This window comes from Erinaceus europaeus, chromosome 16 (assembly GCF_950295315.1).
Source record: "Erinaceus europaeus chromosome 16, mEriEur2.1, whole genome shotgun sequence".
Classification (NCBI taxonomy): Eukaryota; Metazoa; Chordata; class Mammalia; order Eulipotyphla; family Erinaceidae; genus Erinaceus; species Erinaceus europaeus.
Genome location: NC_080177.1, coordinates 34716317 through 34739938, shown reverse-complemented (window position 1 = coordinate 34739938; position 23622 = coordinate 34716317). Strand labels below are relative to the sequence as shown.

General features: G+C 38.2%; 1 protein-coding gene across 2 annotated transcripts in view; it reads left to right on the top strand.

Moving 5' to 3' along the window:
• LOC103110099 (disheveled-associated activator of morphogenesis 1) overlaps positions 1-19993 on the top strand; it is a 58334-nt gene extending 38341 nt beyond the window's left edge. For both annotated transcript variants that reach the window (XM_060174896.1, XM_060174897.1), the window contains 6 exons: positions 88-256; positions 4859-4966; positions 7796-7856; positions 11566-11697; positions 14616-14786; positions 17208-19993. In XM_060174896.1, the coding sequence (XP_060030879.1) occupies positions 88-256; positions 4859-4966; positions 7796-7856; positions 11566-11697; positions 14616-14786; positions 17208-17417 (851 nt within the window). In that variant the 3' untranslated portion in view covers positions 17418-19993. The remainder of the gene's footprint in view (positions 1-87; positions 257-4858; positions 4967-7795; positions 7857-11565; positions 11698-14615; positions 14787-17207) is intronic.
• Positions 19994-23622: the final 3629 nt, after the last annotated feature.

Below are 23622 nucleotides of genomic sequence, written 5' to 3'. Positions count from 1 at the left end.
TCTACTAGAAGGTGTGTAGACTTAAGATGGGTATCACTGAAAATTCTTTGTTGTGACAGTTGTGCACTTTTACATTTTGTTTTGAAGCAATCCGTTCTGGTTCAGAAGAGGTGTTTAGGAGCAGTGCCCTGAAGCAATTGCTAGAAGTCGTTCTGGCATTTGGAAATTACATGAATAAAGGCCAGAGGGGCAATGCATATGGATTCAAGATATCCAGTCTAAACAAAATTGCTGACACAAAATCCAGTATTGACAAGTAAGTGTGACATCTTCCAGTACTTGAAGGATTCACCTTAGCACTGGGCTTGAATCTGTACTCCCAAATCTCCTCAACCTTTGAGAAACATCAGTCTCTGATTTGCATTTCTCTTCCTCACTGTCCTCTACCTTCTGTGACACAAACTCCTCTCTCACCTCAGAACCATGAATATCTCCAAGTCCTAATGTTCAGGTAGATTCAGCAACTATGTGGGAAAAAAATCAGAATATATTTGTGCATTTTGGCTGTTGATATTTTAGCTACTCATCCCCAAACTCATTAAAAAATGTTTCCTAGAAAGTGTACCACACTGCATTTTTAGGTGAACAGGTTCTTGTGAGGGACATTAGGATGTGAAAACACAGGTGTCATTAACAGGTAGGGTTATTAGGCGTGTTGACTCTAGTTTCCCTGAGAGCTGTGTTCTTTACAGTTCTCACTGACTTCAAAGGAACTTACACTATTGTTTCTAAGGCTGACTTCTCTATGCTAAAAAAAAAAAAAAATTTACCATAGACTTTTCATCCTAATTATTTCAAACTAGTGAAGCTTTCCATTCCATATTTTCTATAAAGTCAGTGAATCATGTATTATAGGAGCTCTGAACCCAATAAGAAATAAGCAATGTTGAAGTTACAGAGCTATGGCTAAGTTTTGTGAAATGTACAGATAGATTAAGGGTCAGTAACTGTTATATCACTGTCATCTTATTTTTAATGTAATTACTTGATCCTTTGCAGAGCACTTTCACATTTCATTGTCACAACAAGCTGGGAAGTGCTCCAACCAAGTGCTATATCACCTGTTTGAGGGGTTGGTGGGGGGAGGACCCAAGCAGGGTCAAGTGGCTATTTAGTTTACCTAAGGTCACAGTAAACAAGGTATTTGACCTTACAAGTTTTTCACACCTGTTCTATTGGCCTGTCTCTAAGAGGTCTGCTTCACCAGCAGATCACATTCAGAGATTACAGTGAGTTAACTGCTGCATCTTATTTGCACACAGTTATCTCATTAAGGAAGGATGTTCTCTTTATTTGGGTTTGCAGGCTAGGGAGAAAGAAGAGCAAGCCTCAATTCAGTAGGTTCTTTTCCTCTTTCATATCTTTTAAACCTTTTGGTCTACCTCTCCCACAGACACACAGATGTTGATAATCTGTTGCTTACTGTGTGAATATTTGCTTATTGAAGTTACTGTGGAATTTATTTAACATATAATAAAGCTTTCTAAAAGAATAAATTCAAAATATTCCTTTTCCCTCTTCTTTCTCTCTGAAAATATTTGAGGTCTCCAAATGTAGCACCTACATCTTAAAAACCAAGAGGGCCAAACAGTACCTTTTTGTAAGCAATCACTTTTTTCTTTGTATTGCCACTGGAGTTAAAACTATGGCTTGGTGCTGGCTTACAAATCCACTGCTCCTGTTGACCTTTATTTTTTATTTTTCTTTATATTTTGTTTGACAGGACTTAGAGAAATTGAGAGGGAGGGGAGGTAGCAAGGGAGAGAGAAAGACACCTGCAGTCCTGCTTCACTGCTCCTGAGTCATCCCCCCTGCAGGTGGGGACCTGGGGCTCAATCCTGGGTCCTTGCACATGTGTCACTTCCTGGCCCCAAAAGCAATCACATATTAAATGCTCAGCTGAATCTGATCAAACTACACAAGGTGGGACAGTCAATTTGAAGAGTGTGTCCTTTCCCCTTTGAAGGTTTGTAACAATTGGGAAATATTTCATTGTTCTTGTTCATTCTTCAAAAAAAAAAAAAAAGGAATGTTCTGGCAAATGAAGTGTTATTTGGATAAAAAAAACAAAGGTGGATGCTCTAACCTGTTTCAGGTTTTTCAGCACTGAGAAAGGCTTGTATGGATAACTAGAACATCACTAAGCAGCAGGGGCTGGGTGGTAGCACAGCCAGGTAAGCAGCATACATGGCATGAAATGCAAGGACCAACATAAGAATCCCTGTTTAAGCTCCTGGCTCCCCACCTGCGGGGGAGGGGGGGGTCCGCTTACACAAGCGGTGAAACAGGTCTGCAGGTGTCTGTCTTTCTCTCCCACTCTTTGTCTTCCCCTCCTCTCTCAATCTCTGTCCTATCCAACAATAACAACAACAGCAACACACACGGGGGAAATGGCCTCCAGGAGCAATGGATTCATAATGCTGGCACCGAGCCCCAGCGATAACCCTGGAGGCAAAAAATAAAATAAAATAAAATGACATCTCTAAGTAGCAACAGGTTTCATAATAAAGGGAAAAACTAGTACTGCTCTTTCCTGTGAAGGAAGTTCACTCCTTCCTGTCACAACAGGCACATGGGGACAAGTGGATGATGCAGCTGAGCGTCTTGCAGCATAGTAGGTAGAATGACTGGCTGCCATTTTTACTTTGCTGGCTAGTTGTTTTCTGATTATTGAGAGCAAAATAAATATTTTGAAAATGTGGGCCAGTTGACTCAGAGGAGTAGGGTTGCATTGACTTCAATGAGGCCACAGACTATCCAGAAAAGGTTTTTATTAGCATAGAAAAGAAAGCTGCTTGACCTTTCTGCCTTGCTTGAATTGGAGGTGGATGGCATTGTTGTTAAGTTAGCATCATCCATCAGCAAACCAACTAAACTGTGGAAATGTTCTTAATGAAATGCATGTGTAGCCTCCTGATTCGTTCAATAGACAGTGGTTCTTGATCCTGGCTGGCTCAACAGGGAGTTTACACTCACTAGGGAGTTTTGTAAAATAGCTATGCTTGACCCCACCTCATTCCATTTAAATGATTCTCAGGTTGGCCCGGGCACCTTGGACCCAAGTGAATCTAATATGCAGTGGAGTGGAGTTGGGGGCAAAAGGGCCAGACTACCTACCACAGCTTTGCCAAACAGATATGTTACATGATACCCACATTTTCAACCCAGGTCATTTAAGGTTCAACCTTCTCATCATGAAGAGGGAGCTAGATGATGTAGTTAGGAACTTAAGCAAGTGATTAGTTAAGTGATTTCTTAACTGCAAGAATACTGTATCTAAAGCCAAAATAGAAGGACAGATACCAAATGATCCACTTATAAGTAGAACTTACGAAACAAGGACAGAAAGGGAAAACACAAAGTGAAACTTGGATGGAGCAAGATGTGCTGCACCAAAGCATAAGTGGCAGGGCACTTGGAGAGGACACTGTGGTCCTGGTGCCTGGTGGGAAAATACTAAAGTTGAAAGTGAGAGTGTTCTCCAGACACCTATCACTGGGAGATGAGAACTTGTGCCCATATGTCAAAAACCATTAGCTAACCAATACAATGATTTGAAAGGGAAGGGCTGGTGAGCCAGCAAAAGTGCACCCAGTTGAGTGCATGTGGTACCAGTCAGGGTTCGAGCCTGTGCTCCCCACCTGCAGGGGGTACATTTTACAAGCAGTGAAGCAGGTCTCTGTGTCTCCCCACACACACCAAGGTTATCGTTGGGGCTCAATGCCTACATTAAAGAATCTGCCAGTTTTGGCAGCCATTTTTCCTTTCTTTCTCTCTCTCCTTATTTGATAGGTCAGAAAGAAAATGAGAAGAAGGATACAGAGAGAGAGAGAGAGAGACCTGCTATCCTGCTTCACTGTTCATGAAGTTTTCCCCCTGCAGGTGGGAAGTAGAGGTTCAAACCCAGATTCTTGTACATGGTGATGTATAAGCTTAATCAGGTTGGCCATACCTAGCCCCTCTCTCTCCATCTCTATCTTCTTCTCCCCTTTTAATTTCAATTTTAATTTCTCTTTGTCCTATCAAGTAAAATAGAAAAAAAAAAAAAAAAAAAGGAAAGGAAAGAAGGGAGGTAGGAACGAAAGCCTACCAACGTAGGAGCCATGGAACCTCTAGGCACTGAACCCTTGCAGAAAGAAGAAAGAGAGAAAGAAAGAAAGAAAGAAAGAAAGAAAGAAAGAAAGAAAGAAAGAAAGAAAGAAAGAAAGGAAGAAAGGAGAAAAGAGATAAACAAAGAAAGAAAGATACTTAATCTGTATTGGCACAGTCCTTGTACAGTTCCATGAAATAGGAGCTTTCTGACTTTTTGACCAGTCTTTGATGCAGCAGCAAAATCTAGGAGTCAGACAGAGGAGGCAAAAGTTATTATAGAGTTGGAAAAAACTTTAAATGAGAATTAACAATAATCACCAGTAGTAAGTCGCTTCTCTGAACAGTTGGACTTGAACATAGCTGTATTCTAGTGAATTACACACGCTTCATTCCGCTGCACTACCCACATATACTCTGGGTGGATTTACTGACAGGTATGTCCCCTTTAGCAATGGTTCAGATTCAATTCAGTCACCCCTCATATTACCTAGACTCTAAGGATACTCACTAAGGGTCAAACAAACAAACAAAAAGAATTCTTTACCCCCACTCTTCCTTTCTTGAAGATCTCTGCTTTCTTCTGATATATTTACATAAGCCCTTCTTGCCCTTATGCCCTTTTCTTGGAAAGTCCTACCTCACAAGAACCTCCAAATTGTGAAATTAATGCCATAAAATAACATTCTGTATGAGTTCAACCACTTGAATATACAAATCACATGCCAGTATTAACCATAGTTAATGCTCTTTTCTTTCTTGATTGTAGGAACATCACACTTTTGCACTATCTCATAACTATTGTGGAAAATAAATACCCCAAGGTTCTCAACCTAAATGAAGAATTGCAGGACATTCCTCAAGCAGCAAAAGTAAAGTAAGTACTTATGGTGAATTGGGGTTTGTTTGTTTTGTTTTGGTGTTATTTTTTATCACATTGTGCTTTAACAAACACTAAGGTAGCACTGTAAGAATAGAATCCTTTTGTTTATTTTCCTCTAAGATGTGCATGAAATAAAATTTGAAACCTATCAAAATCGTTCATATGTGTTACATGACTTTGAATACATATTTGTTTGAGGTCCCTTAGAATTCTGCTGCATGGGACCAGGCAGTGTGTACCCAGTTGAGCACAAATGTTACTATACACAGTGATTCAGTTTCAAGCCCCAACTCCCCACCTGCTGGGATGAAGCTTCATGCGCAGAGAAGCAAGTCTACAGGTGTCTCTCTCTCTCTCTCTCTCTTCTAAATTTCTCCCTCTCCGAAGAAGGAAAGAATGAAATGGAAAGAGGGAGGAAGGAAGGAAAGAAGGAAGGAGGGAAGGAGGGAAGGAGAGAGGGAGGGAAAGAAGGGAAGAAGGGAGAAAGGGCCACCAAGAATGGTGGATTCGTCATACAGGCACCAAGCACCCAGTGATAACTTTGGTGGTGAAAGAAAGAAAGAAAGAAAGAAAGAAAGAAAGAAAGAAAGAAAGAAAGAAAGAGAGAAAGAAAGAAAGAATTCTGCTGCCAGTAAAGTTTAGCTTCTGCAAAACTGATTTTCTGACTTATTAAGATTGGAGGGAAGGAATGTGGTTCCACTGGTGTTGTTTTTTCTTAATGTATTTTTTATCAGTGATTTAATGTTAGTTTACAGAATTATCAGATTTCAGGAGTATTTTCATACCCACACTTTGATGTGTGTAATATGCCATACCCCTGTCCACTAGTGATTTTTATAAGCAGTTATTTCAAAACACAAGTCAGATCACCCTTAATTAGAGTGCAAGTATATGGTTAAGCAAATAAAAGATCTAAATGTAATGTAAGGATGTCTCTAGTCATTTTACATGTGCACACCCCCAGACACCCTGGCAACCCTTTAATGAAAAGCAGCCTTTATGCAAATGAAGAAACTAAAAATAAAATGGCAAGTGGCCACACTTGGACCACAAACTTCACACCACTTTCCAGAGACTAAGGAGAGACAGTTTCCCCTCTGTTCTTCCCTCCTTCTATTTACCCTCATCTCTATTTTCAAAACATACTTAAACTGCATCTTTTTGCAATGAATATGATGAGCAGGCCAACTTTCCTCCCTCTGTTTATAGAATTTGTTAGAAATATACTACGTGAGACATGATATTTAAATTCAAAGCTAATGAAAAGTTGGCAAATTTGTTTACATGTGAATTACCTGTGAGTATTGCATTGTAATCCCTAACATTTAAAAGCCATCAAATAAGTATTATAGTGGAAGTCCAGGGAAGTTTCTCTATTAAAAAAAAAAAAGCAATGAAGATTAGTATGACCCCCCCAAACTGCATCACCATAAGCCAGCGTTGAGAGCAGTGCTCTGGCAAAAAGCAAAGAAAAATCATTGTTTGATATATAACCTTGTAATATTCTTATTACCAGAGCTTTAGTGAAAGACAAAGCACTAATTATGAAAAAGACAATGTGTATATAAGTGTAGATAAGCCAGTGGGTTTCACTTGTTGAAAGAAAGCCACATGTGACAAGAAATTTATTTCTACATTGAGCAGTATGTTTCATATTTTATTGAGATTGAAATGTAAAATATTTTTGTACAGTATGGGAGGTATTTGTTTCCTGCTATTTTTAACCTATAAAACATACCTGGTAGCTATGTAAAAGAAAAATATAATTCGATACTAGACTCCACAGACTTAAAACTATTGTCATCTTTCTATGAAATGTGGCCATTGATCGAAGTTTTTTTTCAAATAAATTTTATTGATTTTGCCTTGGCTTACAAAACTTTGTACATGGGGCTGGGTGGTGGTGTGCCTGGTTGAGCACACGTTATAGTGCTCAAGGACCAGGGTTCGAGCCTCCAGTCCCCACCTGCCGGGGGAAAGCTTTTGCAAGTGGTGAAGCAGGGCTGCAGGTGTCTCTCTCCTTCTCTATCTCCCCCTACCCTCTTGATTTCTGGCTGTCTCTATCCAATAAATAAAGATAATAAAAAAAATTTTTTTTAACTTTGTACATTTCAGGAACATGATTTTATACCTTGATATGGGTAGTTGCCATGTCCACCACAGTGCCAATCACTCTATAAAGTTGATTCTTCTATTGCCCTTTTCACTCTGCTAACCATCATGTTTTTCTAGGAGTTTTTCTGTTGTTGTTTTCAAGTAGTCTGTTTATTTATAGTCTACATGTGAGGGAAACTTTTCCTTTTTTTCATTTCCTGACTTGTTTTATCAGTAGAATCACCCCAACTCCCATCCATACTATTGAAAAAGACAAGATTTCTTTTTTTTTTTTTCAGCTGGGTAGTATTCCAGTCATCTGTCAATGAGCTTGCTTTTAGGTTATTTCCATGTCTTGGATATTGTGCATACTATGAAAATAAGAGTGCATATATCCTTTCAGTCTAGTGTTTCCGTCCTTTGTATAAATACCTAGAAATGCTGTTTGTGGGTCATGATATTTTTATTTTCAGTTCCTGAAGGAATGTCTATACCGTTTTCCATAGAGACTAGACCAGTTTGCATTCCCACCAGTTCCTTTTTCTCTACATCCTCTCTAACACTTATTCCTTCCGGTCTTTTTTGACATAGTCCACTTTAAGGGGAATCTTCAACATTTAAAATAATAAACTAATAATGGACTTCCAAGCAGGAAATAATTTAAATCCATCATATATTTAATATGCGCAAATCCTATGTTGGTTACTAAAATCTTGCTATTTATAACAGCATGACTGAGCTGGACAAAGAAATAAGTACTTTAAGGAGCGGCTTAAAAGCAGTAGAGATGGTGAGTGTCTGGTTCTTGTTCTAATTCCTAGTCTATTTACTATTTCTTATACTGGGGAATTCTAGCACTTGAATAACTGGTTACCATGGCAGGTAGGATAAATATTTATTGACTGAAAGAGAAATGATAAAGGAAAGAAGGAAAGAAGGGAGAAAGGAAGGGAGGGATGAGGGAAGATAACACTGAGAAGGCAAAGGCAGCGGTAGTTAACCTGGTGACTGGATTACAAATAACAGGATATCGTGAGGGAAGATCACTGGAACAGGAGCTAGAAAACTGGCCCAGAGTTCCCCCAAGTCTTGTGAGACAGGACTTAGCTTCAGATAACCCTCGAGGATCCCCTCAGTTTTTGACTCTATGAATAAATGACACTCAATTTCAGTAGAACAGTGGAGCTTCTCTGTGTCCATGAGTGGGTTCTTTGGGAAGTATTTATTTATTATTCATGCAACCTGAGGAATTAACTCATGGCCTCCTGCATGCACAGTATCACTGAGCAACTTCCCAGGTCCAAGTGTGTTGTTTGCTTATTTATTTGTAAGAGAGGGAGGTGATGAGAAATAACCACAGCACCACTCCACCATCCATGGACCTCCTCCATTGCTGTCCATGATGGTCCTACGTTGTGCTAGGGAATGAACCAGGGTCTCACCTGTGATAAGACTCTCTGCTGGGTGAGATATCTGCTGGCCCCAGGAGAGGCTCGTATTATGAAGCAGACATTTGGGTGTACAGTCTATTCTCAAGATGAGGGGTCGGGACCATGAAGAATCTTTGCCCTCTTTGCCATGTGCATGATCCCAGCCCCCACTACAGTGAAGGAAATTGCTTTGGTACTGTGGTACTTTTCCCTCTCTTTCCTGGCCTCTCTGTGTCACTCTCTGAACAAGTCAGCCCCAATCAATGAAGCCAGAGATAACCCCCCCCCCAAAAAAAGTTCCTTGTCCTCTAGGTATTACAGTGGAAAAGAATAAGCAGTCCAGTGAACATTTACATTGGCTCACCTTAACCACATCCAGATAAGCCCAGGGATGATGAAAGTGCCTTGATGAAGCAGAGTGGATTCAGGTTAATCCACAGCTTATAGGAGTGATCCGCATACATCGGAGGAAACTCTTCTGAAAGATTAAACTTTAAGAAGTGACTCAGAAGGAGAAACCCAGGAAAAGGGGCATTCAATTTAGGTCCCAAGGAGAAAGGATATTCCAGGTGTATGGGGACAACCTGGTCCCAAGCCTCTGTGAGAGGAAAACAGGTGTGGCTCTAGGAAGCAGAGGAGCCACTGGAATTGAAGCCAGCTGAGCTGGCACAGTGTCATCATGTGTGAATTCACAAACACCACCACCGGTGAGAAGGCAGGTCAAGGACTAGAAAACTGAGCAGGAAAGTGAGCATAGCTCTGATCTGGCTCTTAGTAAAGTAGAATGATTTGCAACAGCTTGAAAATATATTCCCTCTCTGCAGTAATTTTCAAATTATTTTATCATAATGCCATGGGTGCCATTTTTTTTATGATTGCGTAAATATGTGATGGAAGGTAGTTCAGTTCAATTAAAGAAGAAAACATACCTCTAACAATTAAAGTTACTGTGTCTAATCTTTTCTATTTGTTTTAAACAAATGAAGAAGCATATAAGGTTTTCTCCACCCTCTCTTTTTTTTTTTTTTTATTTATTTATTTATTTTTTTCCACCCTCTCTTTATCAATGTGAGGGGTAAGGAGTGCTGTTTAGAAAGAGCTTACAGTGAGCTAACTGTGAGTTCCTCCTCTCCCAGCCATGGTGGGCTATGAGAGACTCTAAGCAAGTTTGCAGGACAATCCTCCCAGCTTTCAGAGGCCAGAGTAGATAAAGGGCAGTTTGAGACTAAGCTTGTTTTATTGTTTTCACTCTGTATCCATTTCCTCCCAGTGGAAGGCTTTCTTGAAAGTGACTTGGCAGTTATGACAGCCCTGAGGCCTGATAATGAATGTGCTGACCCTTACATTTGAACTAATTCAGAATAAGGCAAGGGGGGAGGTGTGAGAGAAGCTTTGTGTGTTGGGCCTATTCAAGGTTTATTTTACTGAAATATCTCCAGCCCCTAACCCTGGAAAGAGACTACAGGTGCCTCCCTCACATTCTGGTAACTCAAATGCCAAGACAGTATTGGGAGGAAGATCTTGAACTGTTGATGTATACATGTATCCTAATTGGGTGTTGCACAAAATCAATTATGTTGTTTGAAAATGTAAAAAAAAATGGAATTCTTATGAAATTAAATATTCAACTTTAGAAGCACTTTCAAATTACTTACTTTCAAGGTTAAAGCGGGCCAGAATATTGGTGATCTCTTTTAGTCAGAACAAGCTCCATTATATATATATAAAAGTCTACTTCTGTTATCTCATTTGAATAACAGGTAATGTACTATCCTCTTCTCATGAGTATAGAAAACTGAAGCTTAACCACTGGCCCAGGATAACAGCCAAGTTAGTATTAGAGCCAAATTTGAACATGAAAACCCATGATCTCTGCATCCCCCTTTGCCATGGCAGGTTCAAAAGGAAACAGACATCCAGATTAGGTCAGTGGTGCTAGTCTCTACTTGCTGCTGAGACTCTGGAGTTCAAATTCTGGCTGTACCATTTATCAGCTATTTCACTTTGAACAAAGAATCTAATTGCCTGAATGTCAGTGTATGTGTCTTTCTAGAGGGGATAATAATGCCTCATGCAGAAGTGTTGTGAGGTTAATAAGAAAATACATTGGGGGCTGGGCAGTGGCGCACATAGTATAAAGCAGAAGGACCCATGCAAAGATCCCAGTTGGAACCCCCAGCTCCACGCCTGCAGGGGGGTTGCTTCACAAGCGGTGAAGCAAGTCTGCAGGTGTCTGTCTTTCTCTCTCCCTATCTTCCCCTCCACCCTCAATTTCTTTGTCCTGTCCAATAAACTGGAAAAGATGGCTTCCAGGAACAGTGGGTTCACAGTGCAGGTACTAAGCCCCAGTGATCACCCTGGAGGCAGAAATAATAACAACATAATAAGAAAAAAGGAAGAAAGAGAGAGAGAGAGAGAGAGGAAGGAAAAGAAAATAGACCTGCCAATCATTTAAATTAATTAATGAAATTAGATTTTAGTCATCTGTGTGTTCATCATCATCAGTGAAAAAATGGATAATTAGTGGGAAACTAATTACTTAGTTGTTGACAAAGCCAAGAAAAAAAAGTGGGCAATTATGGTCCCACATGCTGTAGTTGAAATTCTGTTGACCCAGATATTATTAAAGAGAAAGTAAGCACAGTTGGCAGAGGGAAAAGAGAAAAAAAAATCAAAGAATTTAAATTCTAAGTACTGAATATCAACTAGCACGTTCTCTTGCTTTTAGTCACATGTCCATTAAATCCTATTTGTTCCCCATTAGTTACTAGAAGTTATTCTATTAATTTTAACCAGATAGTAGTCTACTCACTTTTATTTTATTCTACTCATTTATTAAGGCAGAATAAGAAATCAGAGTTCAGATGATTAAGTTGTTATTTTGCAAGTGTGTGTGTGTGTGTGTGTATGCTGGAAGAGCAGAAGCACTGCCATACCACCAAGTATTTTAGAGCAAGTTTTGATGTGCTTGCCATTCTAATTTATTAAAGTTAAGGCAAATGGAAACCGAGACAAGGGCTGTCCATATGTGAATACTGCACTTACATTATCCCCTCTTTTGCATTTAAGGAGCTGGAATACCAGAAGTCTCAATCTCCACAATCTGGAGATAAGTTTGTGTCTGTTGTCAGCCAGTTCATCACAGTAGCCAGCTTCAGCTTCTCTGAAGTGGAAGACCTTCTAGCAGAAGCTAAAGACTTGGTAACTTTTCTCTTTGTGCACCAAATGCTCTTTGACAGGACTAGCACTTGCAGATCTCAGACTAAATGTATTTTTGTCTCTGGAACTATTGGAACACATCCTTTACTGGCTTTTGTTGCCTTTAAAATAATACCTGGGAGATATGACTAATGTAAAGTCAGACAACACTTTGGTATTTGGTTAACGTTGACTCAAAATACATACCTCTGGAAACCAGGGGGTGGGGGGGAGTGGATTATAAAATCCAAAGACAGGATGAAATATGAGATCAGACATGATGAACACCATGTGCCTCAATACCTATAAATCATGTGCTCACCTAAGAGAGAAACTTAGGGTTATAAAGTACTCCCTTGAGTGGGGGTAAATAGCATAATGGTTATGCAATGAGACTGTCATGCCTGAAGCTCCAAAGTCCCAGGTTCCCCCGCCCCACCATAAGCCAGAGCTGAGCAGTGCTCTAGTATTTCTCTCTGCATCTCTCTCAAAAATAAAATAAATAACATAGTTTTTTTAAAAAAAATAATAATAAAATACTCCCTCTTATGATCTCTAAAAGGACTTATTAAATAAGATGTACCTTAATTCACAGATTCATTGAAGAGGCAGACTTTTTAATAAGGCATGTCTTTTTATTATTTTTGCTATTTCAAAATTATTTTCCTATAAAGGAAAAGAACCTTTAAATACCCTGAACCTTTATCTCTCTCTCTCTCTCTCTCTCTCTCTCCCTCCCCTCTTTCTCTGATTACTTCCTCTTCCAGAGTACATGCACATTTCATATATGTAAACTTTTCTCACATTCCCCTCTTTATTGTGTATAAATAATGCTAAATAAGTAAAAAAACAAAACCCTACTGAGTTCTTTCATACTGTCAGTCAGTTGACACAACATTCTCTTGCTTTAACTTAGTTTTTTTCTTCAAAACTTTATTAGTGGATGTTAGTTTTTGTGATCACCAGTTTAGTTACAGACTATGTGTATGTTTGGATACAAATATGCATACAAACTGATTAAAGTTAAGTAGTCTGTTAATATGCATTGTCTAGTCCTTCAATTAAACCCCATCTTCAACATTATTAAATGGGAAGACAATATGTGTTCAGAGGATTGCTGTTAGACATCCAGCCTCTGATATCCCATGACTGACATCAGTCAAGTGGTCACAGCTGTCTCGTGTATACTTCATCCCTCTGTACTATGTACAGAGGACTCTACCTTCCCCCCAAAACAGGGATTATAACTGCCTTATCAAAGGTTCAATTATGATCTAAGAATCAGTTGGAGGAGCCAGTAAGACATCTCATCTAGATCTCATCTTTGCCATGTACACGGCCCAGGTTCAAGCCCCATAATACACCTATGGGAATACTGTAATAACAGTCTAGGAAGTTTTGGTGCTATGGTGTCTCTCTCTCTCTCTCTCTCTCTCTCCCACCCCCCACCCCCCGTTCTTGGTTTCTCTCACAACCCTCTGTCTAAAAATGTTTGCCTAGAGTAATGAAGCCCTAGCAATAACAAACAATTTTTAAATCAGCTGGATAGTTCATTAAGGTACTTTTTTTTTAGTGTGGGAACTTCAGTCTGTAACTAGTTTTCTTCAGATTTCTAAGACTAAAATATACATGACTTCATCATCACTAGAATTCCTAGATAAAAAGATCATTCAATTTGGTTTGAAGTCCATGAACTTGAATATTTTAGAAACTCCATTAAGAACTGTCTATTGCTGTTTTGTTCATACCAGGACATTCAGAAATTAGCTTATAAAACCATTCAGTAAGCAAGCACTATATGTGGCATGTCAAGAATGTTGTTTTTTTCCCTAAAGAGCTCTGATTTCTGGTAGAATATTTCCAAATAAGTAAAACTTTTGAGAACAACTCCAGTGAAAAGAAAAATAATAGAAGAATATCTTATTACAAATTTAAATATATGACATAATAATTATAAAATGTCATGTGAATATGGTTACAACTTGAGCAAAAAAATTATTTAAGAATAAGTACACTAGATATTACTGAAATATCAGAAGCACTTAACAAAGGCAAAATAGCGCAAGAATAATAAAAGCAACTAGAAAAACTCTTAAGTTAGGGTGATAATTGTTTACATACTTTATGGTCTAATGTGAAAAAAATAAAAGGTAAAAATCTGAAAATTTTTAACTGAATGATTAGGCATAGGGAATGAGAATTTGTTTTACTTTAAAGCTAGAAGCACCATCCTTATTAACTTTGTCTAACAAACAAAGCTCTACATTATACATTATTTGGGTAGTCATGATAAGCCAGAATTCCTGAACACATACTACTTTGATTACCTAAGAGAACTATCAGCAAAACTTAAAACCAGAAGTTAAAAGATTTATACTAACAGAGTTCTAAAATAAGAGATCAGGCATAAAATTGACTGATAGTAATGATCACATAATCACTTATTGTTTTCTAACTCATAACAATATCTGCGTTATTGATGACTAGAAAAAGCAACTAGGAAGCACTGGATTCCATTTTTTTATATTAACTGTATAGTACCAATAAATGATACTAAACTACTTCAAAGAAAAGTTAAAAGTGAAAGTTTCTCTCTCCCTGCTGACTTTGGTATTGGTTTTTATGTCTTGAGTACTCTACTCTATGTTTTGCTTTCTTGTTTTTGCTATTGTTTAGTTAATAAAAAGTCTTAAGAGGTAATCAGAGATGTTAAGGTAAGATAGATTGAATAAGAATATATAGTTTCAAAAGTCAGGGAGTACTAAACTTTTTACTTTAGAAATCAATGATTTATTACAATAACCAGAGATAAATACAGCCCTAGCAAGTTACATTTGATTTAATTTGAGCTCTGTTTCCTCTAAGGAGATTTATTTTTTAACATGGAATTGAACTGAACTTCAAACCTTCTTTTTTTCCAGTTTACAAAAGCTGTGAAACACTTTGGAGAAGAGGCTGGCAAAATACAGCCAGATGAGTTCTTTGGCATTTTTGATCAGTTTCTTCAGGCTGTGTCAGAAGCCAAGCAAGAGAATGAAAATATGAGAAAGAAGAAGGAAGAGGAAGAACGCCGAGCCCGCATGGAAGCTCAGGTACAAGGGTGGCTTATCAGCCACTTCCATCTCCTTAAAGGTCTTTTTCTTTTTTAATTTTTTATTAGTGATTTAATAATGATTGACAGGATTGTGGAATAAAAGCAATACAATTCCATACAGTTCCCACCACCAGAATTCCATATCCCCTCCCTTCCATTGGAAGTTTCCCTATTCTTTATCCCTCTGAGAGTAGGAACTAAAGATCTTTATGGGGAACAGAAGGTAGAAGACCTGGCTTCTGTAATTGCTTCTTTACTAGACATGGGCGTTGACAGGTTGATCCATACCATCCATACCCGGAGACTGTTTCTTTGTTTCTTTTTCTTATGGGGGGAGTGGGGGGGTGGGCTATTCAATCCTAATTTATTATTATTTTTTTATTTGTAAGAAGGGAACACTGACAGAAACCATAGGATAAGAGGGGTACAACTCCACACAATTCCCACCACCAGAATTCTGCACCTCATCCCCTCCCCTAAGAGCTTTCGTATTCTTTATGCCATTGGGAAGGGTCATTATGGGATGCAGAAGGTGGAAGGTCTGGCTTCTGTAATTGCTTCCCCGCTGAACATGGGCGTTGACAGCTTGATCCATACTCCCAGCCTGTCTCTCTCTTTCCCTAGTGAGGCAAGAGCTCTGGGGAAGCAGGGCTCCAGGACACATGCTAGGGTCGTCTGCCCAGGAAAGTCCAGTTGACATCATGGTAGCATCTGAAAAAATAGTTAATATATAAAGCCAAACAAATTGTTGACTAATCATGAACCTAAATACTGTAATAGTGCAGATGAAGAGTTGGTGGTCTCCATTTTGTAGATAAGTTAGTAGGCCTAATTTAGTTATATTTCAAAGGACCCATGACTATAGTAGGTTTTTTTTTTTTTTTTCCTGAGCCTGACATCTGATATGCAGGTGGATCCAAGTTATTGTCTGGGGAGATGATGTCATGGCTGGAAAAAGGACCAGAAAGCTGCATCAGGGAAGAGAGTAGCTCCCAAATATGGAGAAAGGTGTATAAATATTGTTGACAAGTTGAGCCATACCCAGAGCCTATTTCTATCTTTCCCTAGTAAGGCAGGGCTCTGGCGAGGTAGAGTTCCAGGACACACTGGTGAGGTTGCCTGCCCAGGGAAGTCAGGCTGGTATCATGGTAGTATCTTCAACTTGGTGGCTGAAAAATATTACGATATAAAGCAGAACAAATTGTTTAATAATCAGGAACCTAAAGGTAAGATATAGAAGATGAAATTTGGGGTCTTCATGTTGGAAGGAGCTAGAAAGTCTATTTTAGGTATATTCCAAGGAACCCATGACTTTACTAATTTTTGACTGAGTGTAACAGCTAACATGCAGGTGGGCTAGGAGTACTGTCTGGGAAGCTGGTGTCATAGTTGAGGATAGAACTAGAAAGCTGGATCAGAACAGAGAAAAACTCCCGAATATGGAAAAAGAATATAAGTACCATTAACTGTAAACCCCATCAATCTGACCTAGGACCCATGTCTATTGATATTCTTCTGTTTCTGTGACTCCTTGGTTTGTGGACACTATTTACTAGGAATAAGGATATCAACGTTGTCACTAAGATACTGCTGAGAGTTTGAGCTGGTATAAAGTTTCTCTTGGGTCATATACCAGAAGTCTTTATACAAGTCCCAATAGGGCAGAGTTCTAAATGAAGTAATCATGGGATATTTATGCAATCCCTAAAAGTCATGTTTTCAGAGTTAAGACTTAATGATGCAAGAGAGTTTACAAAATTCTTTTTTACATTAAATCTTTCTTTTTTTTTGCTAATTTTGGTAATTTACTATTGAAAATAATAATGTTGGGGGTAGACTCCCAAAAGATTCACATTAGTACAGTTATTTTCCCTTTTATTCATCAAAATTATCAAAATTTCCTATAGCATGTATATGTATATTATTTGACTTTTAATGATTGAAAATTGTATGTCAGGCTCCCAGAATCCAAAGTAGATCTAGGCAAGACCTTTGATGTAGGAAGTCTGATCTGATGCTCCATTGCTTTAATCTTTATACCATAAATTAAACCAACATTTGGGATCTGTTAGGTAGTGGTAACTTTCTTGGCCCCTAATAGAAAGATGATGAATTATCTCATTTCCTGTTTTTTGGTTTTTTTTTTAACTCAAGGTATACCTTGACTCTAAACAGTCAGAATCTATTTACAAACAATGGTCCTTATTTTCTTCATTGTTTATCTCGTCTACAATAAGACCTGACATCCTGCTTATCACTCTCATACTATGGTGGATGGTGGGGGGAGTAGCTGGAAATGAACTTGGCCTGGTGTAACTAAAGCATTGTCATAGTTCACAGAATTTATCTCCACTGGAGAAACAAAAACAAAAAAAACAATATTGTGTCAGTTCTCTAAGGAATTGCTTTCTGTTTGTAGCTCAAAGAGCAACGTGAAAGAGAACGTAAAATGAGGAAAGCAAAAGAGAACAGTGAAGAAGGTGGAGAGTTTGATGATCTGGTTTCAGCTTTACGCTCTGGCGAAGTGTTTGACAAAGACCTCTCTAAACTGAAACGGAATCGTAAGCGTATCACCAACCAAATGACGGACAGCAGCCGGGAAAGACCAGTCACAAAACTTAACTTCTAATTAATGTTCCTCGAATACTTTTTTTTTTCTTTTTAGAAAGCTCATTAGCAGTCCTTTGAAGTGACTAGAACTTTTCATTATACTGCCTTGCAGTTCAAACAGTGGCAACTTCTTCTGTCATTTGTGAGTGGGTGAGTGAATGTGTGTGTTTGTAAATGTATGTGTATATATATTAAAAATGTACATAGAAGTCTGGATGTTGTCTGGAGATCTATATGTATGGTTTAAAAAAAGTCTATGTTAATGTGCCCAGAAACTCTTTGTGTATGCATTCATATTGAGTGTGGCTCATTCTGTTCCCCTGAACACCATGTCTGTTCAGAAGCACAATACCATCTCCTGAAAGAGATAACAAAGACATTCCCTAGAGTAGAAGAAAAGCAAAAGAGAGAGGGGGGGAAAAAAAGCTTGAGAAATATTTTATGGTTTCCAAGCTTGTTATTATTGAAATTAGTGTTGGAAATGTATAGATTTGAAATTTTTTTTTTTTTGATAGTCGACAATGGAGTGCTGGTACTTGACCTCAGTAACTGATAGGACCAGCTAAGAATTTCTGACATTGGTGTGGTGGTGTGTTCTGTATAAATGTTGGTGGAGAACATCTTGCACACAACCTGAACTATGTTGAATGTCAATCAGAATTTCTTGATATATTTAAAACTTGGACATTGATTTCCCTCACCCCTCTTATTTCATCAAGTTCTCTGCCAAGTGCTCTTGATGAGTTCTCTGCATTGCTTTTGGTAAAGAACACTATTTATCTAAATGCCACCCATGCTCTTGTGAAACAAGATTGCCAGAATGTGCTATTCTAACTATATAGATATATGAACTTTAAAAGTCAAGTCTCCTACCCAAGAACTAAAAGGAGGAATTCTTTGATGGGATAAACATTATTAAGTAACTTTTTTATAGGGTGCCTTTTTTAATTCTTCTTTCTTCTGTTTTGTAGTATAGCTTACATCTTCTGTAAATATAGTTCTGGACTAAAGGACATGTAGTGAATACACAAAATATTGACAACACCAACAGAGATGCCAAGATCCATTTATCTCTAAAGTCTGTTTGAAGTGGTTTGCTATTTATATGTTGTCATTTTAAATTGTGTGTCAGTTTAAAGCTACCTGTAAAATTTCAGTCCAAAAGATAAAAGTTCTCAGGGAGAAATGAATAAAAACAATGAGCATTAGAGAATAAAATGTAGATGCTTACCATTAACCTACCAACTCTTAATATCCTTAAGTTATATGATATATAAAGTGGACTGTTACTTTTTTTTTTTTTTTGCTTTATTTATTTGTAGTGGGGAGGGCTAAGTTGTGTGTGTATGTGTGTGTGTGTGTGTGTGTGTGTGTGTGTGTGTGTGTGTGTGTGTTTTCTATCCTTTTGCTGTTGGGTTTCCTGTGGAGAGATAGTTTGTCCTGTTGCACTAGAACATTATTTACTCATTAAATTGAGTTTTTCAATCAATTATCAAATATTTATTAAATTCCTACTATGTGCCAGGCATAGCAAGGCTACAATGGTAAAGTAAGCAAGACAGAGTCCCTGCCCCAAAGAACTTGATTTCTAATGGGGATGCCAAGGGGTGAATAGAATACCAATTTGTGCGATGTACAGGAATTGTGCTATTTAAAAATAATTTGTATAAACTGTAATGCTTAGCACAGATGACAAGGTCTCTGTGCAGTGTGAAAGCTGTGAAATAGTGCTCTAAGAATTGTCAAGAGCTCTAGTTTTACTCCCCCCCCCGTTGCAAACTTTGTGACTTTCTATACATTATATGGAAGTAAAGGACTTAAGCAAATAATGGTCATAAATACACAGCAGAGGCTGTTCTCCTTCTACCCCAAGATTCCATGGTCTGCAAAGCTACCACTTTAAAGGTGCAAACAGAGACTTTGCTCAAAAGAAAGAATAAAAAAAAAGATGTGGAAATGAGAAAGGATGGGACGTGCGGATGGTTTTGTCTATTCCTTACTTATCTAAAGTGCCTCTATATATATTCTTTTCTATTTATAGCAGGAGAGCTTTGGTCTGGCCCAATTTGGGAACTGTATTTTGAAAATGGCTTTGTTCTGCAGTTTAAAGAATGGACAAATAAACTGAGAGTCACACAAAAGAGCAAGTTTGTGTAGCATGTCCCTTTTGCCTTTTGTAAGCATCCTCATTTTGCTATGGCCATCCTGCTAGGCCACCCTTGTCATTTACATTTTTAGTTTCTTTCCCCCAAAAGCTGTGTGCAGGTAATTCCATGTGCCATAGTTGAAAAACAAAAACAAACAAACAAAATACCGTTATAGATTGGTGCTGGTGTAAGTAGCCACTTTTCTCTCTTGGGTGTATATTTTTAAAGTTTGGTTTTTTGTTTTGTTTTTTTAAATTAATGCCAAAAAAAGAAAAAGCATTATAATTTGTAAGCTTAATTATATGTCTTCTATACTATTAGCTTAGTAGTTGGAAACACTTAGTCTTTAGGTGCAAGACCATTGTTAGAGTACCAAGGAAAACATGTTGTATGTGCTATGAGACTGTACATTTTTAACATGACAATATGCAATAAAGAGATGAATTCATTGGGTGTATGTATGTTTTCCATGAGTTATTAAAACAGCATTTTTCAAACTTCGCACTTTTCCCAGTAAGTGTAAGTATTGTAAGTTGCTTATTAAATCACATTACATGTGCTTATCTCTTTTTTTTTTATTTAATATTGATTGATAAGACCGTAGGATAAGAGGAGTACAGGCCCCACCAGCAGAGTTCTCCTTCCCATCTGCTCCATTAGAAGATTTCCTATTTTTTATCCCTCTGGGAGTCATGCTTATCTTTTTAAGTTATACATACTGGACCCAGAAAGGTGTAGCTTTCTGTTATGGCAGCATTCAGAAAGTTTACCATATGCTACTTCTTTCTTTTAACTTTTTGCTTAACTCTGTATATGTTATGTACTTCCATATGGCAGGGCTACTGCTAAAATTTAACTACCATTATAGAAAAGTGATGCTAGTTTCTAGAGTTGAAACTTTTTTCCTTTTTCAAAACAATAGTGGGAAGTGATAGGTATGGGAAGTATCACCTACACAGAACAAAGAATGTGGGTTATGGCCTCTGAAAGCTGGAGCTCCCTCGGCCTCACATCACTGTGGCTGCCTGGCCACCCTCAACCCAATTTTAAGTCTGTGAAAACAAATGATCTCAGTCATTGTTACTTCACATACAAATCCATTCTAATCTTTAGAGTGGGTTTATGATGTTCTTATTATTGCTAGTCATTGATTATCACCAAGGTACTAAAGGCTGCTTTGTTCTCTGAAGCTGAAATTCTGATAAGAAACCTATCTTCACATTAGACCAATTTTATGCTCCATCTCACAAACTGAATAGAACGTGGCCTGTTTATACATTTGAACGTGATATGTAGATTCTCGGTTGTCCTTAGAATATTGAGGGAACCAGGGGAAAACATGAAGTTCCAGATCACCGTGTGTGTGCTTGTCCTTAGTTTCTCCGCAGCCCCAAAAGCATCATGGGAGGAAATGTGCTTCTTTCAGGTGATGAGTTATCTGACTCTTCCAGGACATTCCCCTTTTCTGTAACTTTATGTGGATATATAAGGCAAAAAGGTCATTTTTATCTAACTAGCTTGCTTACTTACTTAACAAAAGTCTTTTAAGGGAAATTTAGGCTGAGTTTTAAGAAGAAAGAATTCTCTGTAGCTGGCTTTAATAGCATCACCTATTTCCTAGCAAATAGAAAATTTAAGAACCCCCAAGGGTTAATAGCTACTTGGTAGCACTACTATTAACACTAGCTTCGTGAACCTCTGGAGTGTCTGTAGTGAGATTTAAACTCCCATGCTAGCGTGTTTTGCATTGGGGTCCTTTATAAACCAATATTACATTGTGTTCTTACTCTTTGTATTTTCATCTGAGTCTTTATATCCTGTTCATAACTTTGTTTCTCTTACAAATATGAACTTTTTAAAGTTTAGAAACCTGTAGAATCCACAATTAAGACATGGATTAAAACTTATAAATTCTTTATTTGGGTGGAAGTTTGGACCCACTGGAAGAAGGTGTTTCTTGTTCATCCAGATTTTTGTTTTCCTTAATAAAGAACGAGCAGAATTACTTTTCGCCCATCTTGTGTGGAATCAGCAACTCTAGCATTCAGTTACTTTCCTGACATGCTTTTGTGTACAATAGTCAACAGTGTTTCCATGGTATCAGACAAAAGACATGAACACTGGATTGTATACACAGAGGGTGGGGCATGGGGAATGTGTGACAAAAGAGAGCCTTAATTTGACCAAACCTTGATATGACTTTGTTTTTCATGGGGAAAAAAAAAGTTCCGAAGTATAATTTCCCCTGTCATTTAATCAAAACATTTGCTCTTTCTGCTTCCTTGCCTCATTTCTTTCACTGGCAGGAGAAATAAGAAAGAGAGTTCTATGAGAGGGTTGAGTTAGAGTCTGGTCCACTACTGTCTCTATCTATCTGAAAAAAGTTGGCTCAGAGCACTGAAGACTAGATGACAAATAATAAATAAAATAAATACCTGTTCTTTGATACCACTTCCCATTTTACTTACAGTCATTGTAGTCATATGGAGTTTCTCTAGCAAAGAAACTATAACAGTCCCCCCCCCCCCAGGCCTGATGAGTATTTCTTATTAGTGTGCTCACCCCTGGAGTTCCAGTGTAGAGACACTTCTAAATCTAATTAGATTTGGGGGTTACCGTGAGTATTCTGGGACTTAAAGAGTGTCCACAGAGAAGGTGACTGTGCTGCTGAGCGATGACTGAGGAAGAGAGGCAAAGGGGAGAGGGGGTTCCTCTCCCAGCTGTTTAAAAAGAAAAAAAGTTCAAGTAGCCAGGCGTGTATGTGTATGACCCGCAAGCTTCCCTACCAAATCAGGTCAAACAACTGTTCTCTTGTCTTGTATACTCAACCCTCAGTTAAAATCTCTAAGATAAGTTTTCAGAGCTTTTAACTTCATCAATTTATTCAGGTATATCAAAAAAGGCATCTCAACTAAGGAGCTTCCCATTTTCTTCCTTAGACTTTAGCCCACCACCCTTTGTGATGTTGGTCCAATCTCTAAAAGCTGACTATCTGCTAAACCCAAAGGTATCTTGTTGTCTGTTCCTTAGCTCTTTTAGAACCTAGGAGCCAGAAGTAAAAGGAAGGGGTGGTCACAAGTGACTTAGTCATGCTTACTTCAGATTATAAGCCTTTAGGATTTCCCCCTTACATTGTTTCTGAAATTGACTATCATTGAAAGGTTCACAGGGAGATCCTGTCCTCCCTCCCATTTTCCCTTCACTCAAAACAGTTTCATTAATATTTCCTCATTATAAAGCCCTCCTTAAAAGATACTATTTTTAAAAGAGATTTTTTTTGTAGAAGACAGTCCTCTCCTACTGTCTTAAATACAAGTTACTTGTATTTAACCCTGAAATACAGCAACTGTTGTGTGACCTGACTGTTTTTAATTGCCATCAAGTTTATTGCATGAGAAAGGAATCCACCACTCTTTCACTCTCTGCCTCTACCTTAAAAAAAAGAAAGTCAGTTGTTTCAACTAAGTAAAAGTAAGCTCTCCCAACTGTCCTGTGTATCAGTAAAGAGACTTATTTATTTCTGTAGACTATGGAAACGCTAATTCTCAGAGTCCCATCGGGGCCACTTCAAAACCAAATATATTGATTTAGTCATATAATCACTGTGTTCCATTGCCATGACTTTTTCCTGTAGAGGTAGTGGTGACCCAAGGAAAGCATGATTGGTTGAAGAAGGAACAAATGAAATCAAGTGGTTAGACCCACTACTCTTCACTGAAGGGTCCCCAACTAAAGTGTTGCATTCTCCTAGGCTCTGCACTTAAGAGCAACAGTGGCAAATGAAAATGCCTTTGGTAAGGTGGTTTAAACTGGAAGCAGATTTTTGTTTGTTTGTTTTACCATAGCACTGTTGAGCTTTGCCTTATAGTGGTACTGGAAATAGATCCTGAAAACTCTGGTGCCTCTGGTGTAAAAGTTGGACTATCGATGACTTCATCTCCTTGGCCAGTGAGGAAGTTTAAAAACTGATTCATCCCCTGACAAGAAATTATTATCCAACAAAGCAAATTAGGAAAGAAATGTAACTGCTGGAGAAGTTGTACTGGAGTTGGTGTATTGCACCAAAGTAAAAGACTC